This window comes from Coffea eugenioides, chromosome 8, assembly GCF_003713205.1.
Source record: "Coffea eugenioides isolate CCC68of chromosome 8, Ceug_1.0, whole genome shotgun sequence".
In the NCBI taxonomy this organism is placed as follows: Eukaryota; Viridiplantae; Streptophyta; class Magnoliopsida; order Gentianales; family Rubiaceae; genus Coffea; species Coffea eugenioides.
In genome coordinates this window covers 31,072,601-31,083,783 of record NC_040042.1, presented here as the reverse complement: position 1 = coordinate 31,083,783, position 11,183 = coordinate 31,072,601, and the positions used below count along the sequence as shown (strand labels likewise).

General features: G+C 37.6%; 1 protein-coding gene across 1 annotated transcript; it reads right to left on the bottom strand.

Annotated features, from left to right (window-relative positions):
* Positions 1 to 406: 406 nt before the first annotated feature.
* On the bottom strand, positions 407 to 1,426 carry LOC113780523 (putative nuclease HARBI1). Its single transcript, XM_027326320.1, has 3 exons — positions 887 to 1,426; positions 573 to 801; positions 407 to 468 (listed from the first exon to the last, which is right to left on the bottom strand). The coding sequence occupies exons 1-3, from the start codon at positions 1,424 to 1,426 to the stop codon at positions 407 to 409; spliced, it is 831 nt and encodes a 276-aa protein (XP_027182121.1).
* Positions 1,427 to 11,183: the final 9,757 nt, after the last annotated feature.

The following is an 11,183-nucleotide window of genomic DNA, read 5'->3' as shown; positions in this document are numbered from 1 at the left end:
GTAATGCGATAAACAACTAACGGCGGCGTCGCCCCCGTGTTGCGTACATTTGAGTCGCTATGTAGTCTCGTTTAGCTTTCCATTCCGCCAACTCTGCTGGAGATACGTTTAATGCAAACGGCTGAGGTACTAGCCCGCCTATTTCTGGCTCTTCATTTAAGTGCACGTCTTCTGATTCAAACCGTTGAAAATGGGCATCTTCTGGTTGGTGCATCCTTAAAAAGTTGTGCAATGCACAACAAGCAATGACTATACTGATTTGAGTGCTCATATAGAAATTATCTACCGGACCCTTTAACCATTTGAATCTTTTCTTAAGCACACCGAATGTGCACTCAATGACATTGCGAAGTTGCGAATGTCGAGTATTGAACAAGATTTTTGCCGGAGATTCGGATCCCACATTCTAATACGGGGGCATGAAACCAGGAGCATTCCTATATGCCGCATCAACTAAGTAGTACTGGCCTAATTGACAAAATTATTCTAATTAATAAACGCGATAAAAAATAGGAGTTGTGGTAATAAAGCATCGTATATGCTTGACTTCAAATATTGGACCCATCACTTACCAGGTTGTGGCAGTGGAAAATCGGACGGATATGCTAATGCTGACTCCAACACTCGCGCATCGCGTGCACTTCCCTCCCATCCAGCATACATATAGATGAAGCGCATGTCATGGTCACAAACTGCCAGAACATTCTGTGATTGCCACCCGTGCCGATTTGTATATGCCATTTGCTCGCCTGTCGGAGGACAAGCTGAGATGTGGGTGCCATCCATCGCTCCCACGGCATCCTAATATGTGCAAAAAATATATAATCAACTTTCTAGAATCGTCTTACTACATCAAGCCAAAATGTAATTATTCTTTCCACATTACCTTGAACCATGGATAAAAATTAGTTGAGTTTACAATTCGTGGATGAACTGCAGTCTGGTCACCCGGTCGTATTATTTCAGCTGCAAATAGACACAGGCCTCGGAGCACCTTTTTTATATTTCGATTAATCGTCTCGATGGATCGATCAAAAATAGTCCCCAACATACGGTGCGTATGCTTGTGGCTGACCAACATTAAAGTCATAGCAAGCGCCTCCTGTATGGGCACGCGCTGTTGGTAATTGTGTGGAACGTACTGTCTCTCGACAAGGATATTGGACAGTAGCAAGAAATTATCAACCGTAATACGCATGTTGTCTATTGAGCATCTATGATGACCGTAGAGTACGCGTTCCACCCACTGCCTATCTGTGAATGAACCATCATGTTGCGGAAGTGGTTGATTATTATCCACGTGTGCAAGTGACGGATGCATTAACATTAACGAGGCACTCATAAGAAGTAAGGCCTCATCTTCCTCATCTTGCCTCATGCGGTCCACATTGCGTCCTCTAGCACCACGGCGGTTGTTCCAGGCCATGATAATTGAGTATATATCTGTATATATGTTTACATAAGCGTGTTCGTATGTGTATAACCAATTCCATAAATGTGTTAATACACGTGTTAATGGACATAATTAAATGTCGGGAATCTAGACATAAAATGGCTTTAAATTTAAGTATGTAATTGGTCAGACATGTCCCATTAGAGTCTTCATCATCCTCTCAAACCAATTACGAAAACTAGAGTAGCTTTATGGAGTATAAATTAGCAATATGACTTTTAAATGGAATACTTAGCAATATGACTTTTATAGCATGTATTTGGCAATATGACTTTTAATATAAATATATTTATAAATGTATATTATTATAAATATATATAATTATAAATTAATATTATATAAATGTATAAATTAATATATTTGTGATTTATAATTTATATATTTTTATATAAATATACATTTATGCATTTATAATACAATTATAAATATTTATAAATAAATATATTTATTTACTTATATAAAACTCTTATAAATATATTATAATTGTATTATATTATCTATTACTGATAATACATAATATAAATATATTTATAAGAGTATAAATAAATATTATTATAAATGTATAAATTATAAATAAATATTATATGAACGTATTCCTATAAATATCTGTTACTTTTTCAATTCAGTCAAATTGTAATTGACTAAAAAGACGAACAATGAGTTTGTTTGAATAATAGGTTATTTACACAAATTTAACACAAATTTATTTACTTATATCATAAATATATTTTTTAATTATTTTTTATTTCATCAAACGTCACGTAAAAAAAGTATGAGTTGTTATTTATTTATTTATTTCAAAGACACTCAAGCCAGAACAACACATTACAACCTGTATCCGCATGCTTAAAAGTAAAAATTATAAGGCTTTCTGAATCTTTCTCGAGACAGATCTATAAATGTAATTAATATGTATAAATGTATTATGTATATTAATATAAATGTATAAATGCATTACGTGAGAGTATATAAAACAACTCAAAAAACAATCCAAGCGAAACTAATTCCAGTCCGTACCATCTCAAAAAACAGATCTCACCAGGTTATATTTATATTTTATCACTTTGAAACGGTAAAAACAATCCAAGCGAAACTAATTCCAGTCCGTATTATTATTATCACTTTGAAGCGGTAAAATATGAACGATACTTTGCAATAACTCGTACAATGCAGTAAGTGAGAGTATAAACGGCTACCATACAAAAGATCTAAATAACCACACAGAAATTGATGAATTTTGATTGCAATTTTATAACTGAAAACATCCGTCTACTATTTACCTCACTTCCACTGGCATGCACGTAGTTTCCGGTTGCCACACGGCGAGGTGCACACAGCTATCACGTTAACAATTAAGAAAAGGCCACCACTTCGTCTTGACGTTCTGTCTTCTATCCTCTTCGTTCGTTTTTTTGGCGTAGAGAATTGCAGGTTAGTTCTTATTGTAGAGAATTGCACTTCTTAAATGTATTTATTGCGGGGGATGGCTGATCTGCATTGGAGTTTTTAGAGAACTTCCACCACAATTTCCATTTTGTCGTTTCATGAGATATATTTTACATGCAATTGGAATGCTTTATAGCACATGTATTTCCGCAATTTATGGCCCTCGTCTGAGGACACGACACATCCCTGAAAATTGACAGTGGAAACATACGGAGAAGTTAACTTTACAGACTTTTTTATTGGCCATCTAAAAGAAGTGTAGTCACAAACGCACATGTGCTTGTCAGCAATTGCAGTAGTAGTGCGTTAATGGACAAAAAAGGTGCATGCTCTTTTTTGTGTCCTCTGTCTTCTTTTTCTTAAATTTTTTGGCTTCATTCCAGGGCTTTCCCTTTGAAGATAGAAAAATTAGAGAAGTTTCTTCTTACTCCAGTTCTTCTCCTTATATGCATGAAGGCTCTCCTATTTTTCTCAACCGGGGGATTGCCAACTTTCAAAAACTTGATTAAGTTGGATTTTATACCTTTTTATTGCCATGACTTTCCTCGCATGTGTATCTTCTTATACACTACTAGCCTTTTAGTGCTTACCGACAAAAAATTTTTAGAGTGTTTAGTACTAACTAAACTACAAACTTTTAGGACGTAATATATACTTGTGATAAATTATTGGTCTCAAAATTTTGCACTAAATTGCACAATACAGCTGGTTTAGTTTTGGTTCCGGATTACAATAATAATCAATCAGCCACAACTCAAGTGATTGGAAGAAGATTTATGATTTTCATTCCTATTTCTAACTAGGAATATCTTCTGAAAGTCATTTCTGACAATTAAAACTTTCTGACAATACCACCCGTGACCATGAAAAAGAATCTTTTTGCTATTTAATAAACCTTTGGATCGATCAGTCATCTTTCACTTCAACTACTACTACTATTAGTACTTAAAAAAAAAAAACTTGCACAAAAGTTTTATGGCTTAAATCCACATTCCAAGAATTAGAGATCACACATGGGAAGACAATAGTGGACAGGAGCCTTCATACCCTCAAAAGTTTCATTGGAAAGAACTTGCACGAGATGTGAAGAGCCTCGCTGTTCACTGGGACTAGCATTAGTATTCAACAGATTTGACTTGATACCTAAGCAAAATGATGGAATGGATAAACGAATCCATCCATGGAAATTAATTGCTCCATCCATAGAAAATAATTCAAGTAAGGCCTCAGCCTGTCAAAACAGCAATTTCAAAAATTCAAGCATACCTGCTCACCCCTCCCTCTCAAAAAAAAGAAGTGATAAATTGACTACAAAAATACATATTAAACTCACTCGTAAATTCCAAAACTTGAGCAGGATATAAGAAATTATCTCAACTTTTGGAAGTAATAGGTACTAATCTTTTCTTCATTCAAAAGAATTACACACGTACAAAGGAAAAGGAGGAATATGAGAAGTGTAATGACAACTACTTATCACAAATGTTATGCACATATATACTTTCCAATAACACTACTGTAAATTTACGGAAGCTTCCTGTTATGTCTAAATCAGTCAGCACCAAAAAAAGCGCACGCAAACTGCTGGTTTCACCATAAATAAGTCCTCCAAACATTAAAGCAACAATAATCTTTTCAAAAATAGAAGTTTGACGCTGCTGAATGCCAACCAAGTTAACTTCTATCAAAAGATGATAACTTATGATTGAGAGCCATTTCCTTCAATTCCCAGGACAAATCACAAGGAGAAAAGGAACAATGAACAGCTTGGCATTAACTAATCCTTGACAGATTTAAAAAACATCTCAGAGCCCCAGACTACAGACGAATACCTCTCTCCACATGCCTTGCAATCAGAGAGTTGGCCTAAGTACTCCAAACATGCCCTTTATGACCTGCAAAAAATTGGACAGGTGAGTTCTACGCTGAGGCACTTCAACTGTAAGAACTAAACAAATATCACCTGATAGGCATAAATGACATACTTTTTCGGCAACATCAATAATGTGAAGATGGCTGGAAGCAACTTGATCAAGGAAAACTGTCTAAGACGCTTAATATGCGAAAAACTATCTAAGACGCTTAATATGCTTCAGGAGAAGTTAATGAAATTAGCATCAAGGACAAGCAAGTGTTATGCACAATCACGAAGAAACAAATTACACATAAATATTGGGAACCAAATATCTCTAATAAAAAAAGGACAAGTAATCCACAAACAACCACGTTATACAAGTACAATCATCCACAATGTACTTTAATAGTACAAACATTCCACATAATTGGCATGCCACATAAAGTGTTCTTAGGCCAAGCCTTTCTCCTTCATCAACTTCAGGATGTAGCCGTAGCGATCGGCTGCAGAAGCTCTAATAGAAACAATCCTTTCACCATCGTTCTCATATTTGGCATAGTGACAGTTAGCTTCAAGTCTCCACGTGTCCGGAATTTCCATTGAGGTGATCACATCCTGGCACTGCGTTATCCCGAAGAGGGAGTCGAACTCCGACCTAATCCGTCTGTCCTCAAGAACGAAATCGGTGTAATTTCCGATCTTGCTTATAGCATCCTCAAGACCAGTAGATGACCGTGTCGATTTTGAACCTCTACTCCCTTCAGATTCACCACTGGTTCCTAGGCTTGAGGCTGACCGTTTTCCTCCAACTGCACCAGGAACTGGGGGAACATAGTAGACGTCGTCGTCATCCTCAACTGCTGGTACGTTCACCGGAGTAGGCACCCTCGAGCTAGAGGCTTTACCTTTTCCCTTCCGACTTTTAGCAGCAGAGTTGGACCGTTCTCGGCGAGGCGGTTCCGATGGAACTATCTCGCTTGCAGACTGGGCACGGCTGCCTGTGGCATGTCTTCCAAGCAGTATCGGTGTCAACCGATCGTACCAGTAGCATGAATTTTCTTTTTTGAAGTCAATGTACGAGGCATTGGTCTGGTGAAATGCAAATATGAAGTCAGCACACAGGAATTGATAGTGTACAAGGAAAATATCTTAATATTCGAGTTATTTTAACAAGGAAAATGCTAATTCAATTAACTTTGTCGATAGCTAAATCCAGGATCCAAAACTCTGTCGATAGCTATATTTTTGTATATTAAACAAAGAGTTGTGAATGACAAATCACCAGCAGCTAAGCCGAGCAATTAACACAAGTCAGGGAAGCGACAAGTCCATACCTGCTCCAAGCTGGCCCAATGTTCGTCATCAGCAGTGAAACAGTAACTGTCCTCACTCCACCCAACCCCGGTCTCTGTTTTTTATGAAATCCCACGCAGATTGCAGAACAGGTCCCATTTCTTCTTGATGTGATAGAATCTGGTCTGCAATTGCTGGCCAATCACAGTCATTATGTCATTGCTCGCCAAATGGGCTGCCAACATGTCGTAGTTGGTCTCTAGCGACTTCCTGTTGTCCCAAACGTTATTTTCCCGAAAACTGACGTAGGCTGTGAGGAAAGCTTCATCCATTGCATCAGTCCAGTGAATCCTAGAAGCCATTTGCTAAGTTTGATGGGGAAAAACAGTTAGTAGTGGACTGAGATAACAGAAATTGAATTAAAGTGGTTTGGAAACAGATCTGGATAATCAATAGAACAGGTGCAGAAACAGGTGCAGAAGGAACTCAATGAAGGCACTTGCCTCAAAGTAGACCTCAAGGCACTTGATGTAGTTGTTGGATGCAGTTGACGAATGGGTAGAGCAATCGGACGTACAGCTAACAGGTGAGGCTTCAAAATTCGAACAAAAAGTATTATTAACCAATTAATATGCTGCAAAAATTACTTTCTAATACAGCGTAGAAGGACATACAATCGCAAGAAGGCTTCTTCCTCTTCTCAGCGGTCATAACCGAAGAGAGAACTGCCTCAGAACAACCGAAATGGCAGCAACTGGGCAGTAAAATTATTAACTCATTGCAAAAAATATGCATCCAAACAGCAAATGGGAGTTTGCATCCAAACAAATTCCCAGCATGTTAGCTTTCAAATTCCAGTGTGAAACAAAAAATCCCATGCGTCTGTTAATTCTGGAAATTAGCAGCCTACAATAATACATGTTTTTAACTCCTAACAATAAGATTATGACCTAATTGACATGTATCTAACCTCATCAAATGAGACTTACAACAGAACCAAAAGTTATAAATTCAAGCATCTATAACTGTGCAGGCTGTGGTAAGCACCGTATAATCTGATACAATTTCTTTGTTGAAAAGGTGCAAATCATCTTCTTTTTTTTCTTTTTTCTTTTGTTCTGGGTCAGACTCAAAATGTAAAGATTCTTTTCTCTGGGCCAGTCATGTAAACTTTTGTTGTCAAGTATATGTCCCATCTCAGTATTCTTCAAAACCATTTTTTCTTTTCCTTCATATAATAGTGTCTGAGTTATGACTTATCAAGTAGCATCCCATTAAACAACCTATACTATGTTAAAGTATGAGTTTATTATTCAATAATAAACATGATCAATGCCAAGGACAAGTAACTTGCTGCTAACTTCAAAGTATTAATCCAGGGACTCGTTGGCTCATTATCAGTAATATTTTGCATATTACTGCCTTGGGCATCCAGACGCTTAAACATTTAACTTTAAATGCTTTATAAATTTTGCAGCAGACCAGTATATTTTGCTTTTATGTTTCCTATCACAGTTGTCCAATCCTTGTGCGTTATGAGGCAAACCTTTTTAATTGGAAAGAAAGCAAAAGAAACCATGGGAAAAAAAGAAAACTGATTGCCAAAGGCCAATGCAACTAAGCAGTGAAAATCCCTTGTATTTTTTGGTAAAACTTTATTAAACAACTTCTGTCCATCTTTAATTTACGTCATAGAATATATTTTACTTCAATTATTTTTTTTAAGGGTGATGAATTTATTTTTTTAAGGGTCATAATATATTTTACTTCTGTCCACCTTCAATTATTTTACTTCTTAAATTAACATATTCCAAAGCAAAATTAACTTCTAACATTGACTTATCCTCCTAATAAATTCAGGATAGATTTTATTTTCCCCATTAAATTTTTTGTTTCCATGAGAAGAAAAAAGCCCAGAGACGATAAATCTCCCTGCTTGCAATTTATATATCCAGTTAATCCAGTTTTAATGCTCATAACCTCCCAATTTGAAAGGCCAGAGTAGCTTTATTCCACCATTCATTCAGATTCGGGTTCAATTAATCCTAAGTAGATTTTAATCTAGCATAAACAAAATCTACTCTTCGCACACACCCAACACAAAATCAGGTGTCCAAGGGAGATAATCAGCTGATGAAGCCATGGACAACTAGAAAGAGAGATCAACGCAGGTTTATGGAATGTAAATTGCAGCTAATGGTGGTAAATCGAGGGAATTGTACCTGCCGCTGTAGATAGGGAGAAAGTGGAATGGCCTCGGAGCACCCAATTCCGCTTGGGTGTTGGAAGTGTCGACTGCGGCAGGGTGAAATGCGTCCAATAGATTCAAAATGCAGTCAATCTGGTTGTTTGTCGGACGTCTCTGCAGGCTGGGTTTGATTGCAGCTGTCTTTCCCGTCTGTTGGTAGATGAAAATGGTGAAGAGAGGCCCGAACAGAGGAGCACGTGAAGCCTTTGTTCTGTGTTCAGGAGTAAATGCCTTTACTGTGGCTTTACTCCTCAACCAACGGTCATTTTTATTGCAGGCCTTTGAAAAATTCAGTTGCCACGTGAGCGAATGAATTGTTTGCATGACTTTAGTGCAAAAGGCTGCACCTAAGGAATCCAATGTCGGAACTCTACATAGGAAATAACCCCACTTTTATTTTACACAGTACAAATGCTAATTTCTTAAATTTTTAAATAACCTACCAATTATGCTTTCCAAACGGAGCCACTAATTTCAATCTGTTAATCACTGATCTGATGAATTTAGATGTGACATTTGAAGATGAAGATTTGGCTCTCATATTGTTGGGATCTCTTCCTGAGGAATTTGAACATCTTGAAACAACTCTACTCTATGGGAAAGCTAAGGTGTCCTTCAGTGAAGTTAGTTCTGCCCTATACAGCTACGAGCTCAGAAAAAAAGACAAGTAAAGTAGTAGAGATAGAGCAGCAGAAACTCTGATAATTAGAGAACGCTCACAAAATCAGAAAAAGGGGACGAGAGGTAGATCCAAGTCGAGATCTAGACTAAGCAAAGATGAGTGTGCTTTTTGCAGAGAGAAAGGGCATTGGAAGAAGGACTGTCCAAAACTGAAGAGTAGACCTGACAAAGAAAAAATTGCTGCGGATTCAAATGTAATTGGGTGCATTGATCAAGACTCAGACTTTTCATTAGCTGTCATGTCTACTGGTCATTCTAGTACATGGCTATTGGACTCAAGTTGCAGTCATCATATGACGTCCAATAGGGAATGGTTCTTTGATTTCAAGGAACAAGAAGGTGGAGTTATCTACACGACAGATAAGACCACATTAGCAACAAATGGGGTTGGTTCAATTCGGCTGAGGAATCAGGATGGATCAATTAGGATTCTAACTGATGTTTGATATGTGCCAGAATTAAAAAAGAACCTCATTTCTGTGGGAGTACTAGAATCAATGGGCTACAAGGTGTTGGTATATAATGGAGTGATGAAAATCATTTCAGGTGCATTGGTGCTGGTGAAAGGAATCCGAAAAAATAATAACTTGTATTACTATCAAGGTAATGTAGTTATTGGAGTAGCAGCAGTGGCTTCCAGTGATGATCGAGAATTGAAAGTAACCAGATTATGGCATATACGCTTAGGGCATGTCAGAGAAAAATCGTTGAATCTTCTGATGAATCAAGGACTATTGAAAGAAGCCAGTGTTTGCAAGTTAGATTTTTGCGAGCATTGTGTCAAAGGAAAGCAGACAAGGGTAAAATTTGGCACTGCAATTCACGATTCCAAGGGTATTTTGAATTATGTGCACTCTGATGTGTGGGAACCTTCCAAAACAACTTCTCTGGAAGGCAAAAATTATTTTGTTACCTTTATCGATGACTTCTTTCGAAGAGTATGGGTGTATACTATGAAGGCGAAAAGTGAAGTATTGGGAATTTTCATCAAGTGAAAAAAGATGGTGGAAACTCAAACAGAAAGAAAGATCAAACGTCTTCGAACAGACAACGGAGGTGAATACACTAGTGATCTGTTCATGGAGGTCTGTGAAAATGAAGGCATTGTTCGACACTTCACAGTCAGAGATACACCACAGCAGAACGGGGTGGCAGAGCATATGAACCTGACATTGATGGAGAAGGTTCGGTGTATGTTGTCTAATGCTGAGTTGGGCAGACAATTTTGGGCTGAGACTTTAGCATATGCAAATCACCTCGTTAATCACTTACCATCAACTGCTATTGGCGGCAAAACGTCATTAGAAAAATGGTCAGAAAAATCTGCTACAGATTATGATTCCTTACATGTGTTTGGTTTTACTGCATATTATCATATTAAAGAATTAAAATTGGATCCAAGGGCGAAGAAGGCGCTCTTTATGGGGATCACGACAGGCATTAAAGGTTATCGCCTTTGGTGTCCCGAGACGAAGAAGATAGTTTTCAGTAGGGATGTCACATTTGATGAATCTATCATATTAATAAAGGTAGATGTACAGCAGAATGATGGTACTCCCCAACAGGTAGAGAGCACTCCTAAGCAGATGAAGTTTGAAAGAAGCATTATCAGACTAGCAGTGGATATAGGAGCAGATGAAAGGACTCCTATGGTAGAAGAAGAATCAACTGAAGAAGATGTTCCAGTTTGAGAGTCTTCACAGCAACTTGAATCAATTGCATTGAGTAAGCCAAAGAGAAATATCAAAGTACCTGCTCGGTATGTTAATATGGTGGCTAATGCATCTGCAATTGCAATAGATGAAATTCCTACCACTTATCTTGAATCTGTCCAAAGTTCAGAAAAAGGAAAATAGAGGACAGCCATGGAAGAAGAAATGCAGTCCCTTTATAAGAATCAGACTTGGCAACTTGTCAATCTGTCAAAGGGAAAGAAGGCAATTGGATACAAGTGGGTATATGCAAAGAAGGAAGGATTTCCTGACAAGTCTGGTGTTCGCTACAAAACAAGATTGGTGGCTAAAGGCTACGCTCAGAAGGAGGGAATTGATTACAACAAAGTGTTTTCTCCAGTCGTGAAACATTCATCCATCAGAATTTTATTGGCTTTGGTAGCACAATTGGATCTAGAACTTGTCCAATTAGATGTAAAAACTGCATTTTTACATGGTGACTTGGAAGAGGAAATCTACATGACTCAGCCAGAA

Coding starts and splice junctions, on each gene's coding strand:
- LOC113780523 (XM_027326320.1), bottom strand. CDS start 1,426: ATGGCCTGGAACAACCGCCGTGGTGCTAGAGGACGCAATGTGGACCGC. Junction 802..886: donor ATTTTTATCCATGGTTCAAG/GTAATGTGGAAA, acceptor TGCACATATTAG/GATGCCGTGGGAGCGATGGA. Junction 469..572: donor TTTTCCACTGCCACAACCTG/GTAAGTGATGGG, acceptor TTTGTCAATTAG/GCCAGTACTACTTAGTTGAT.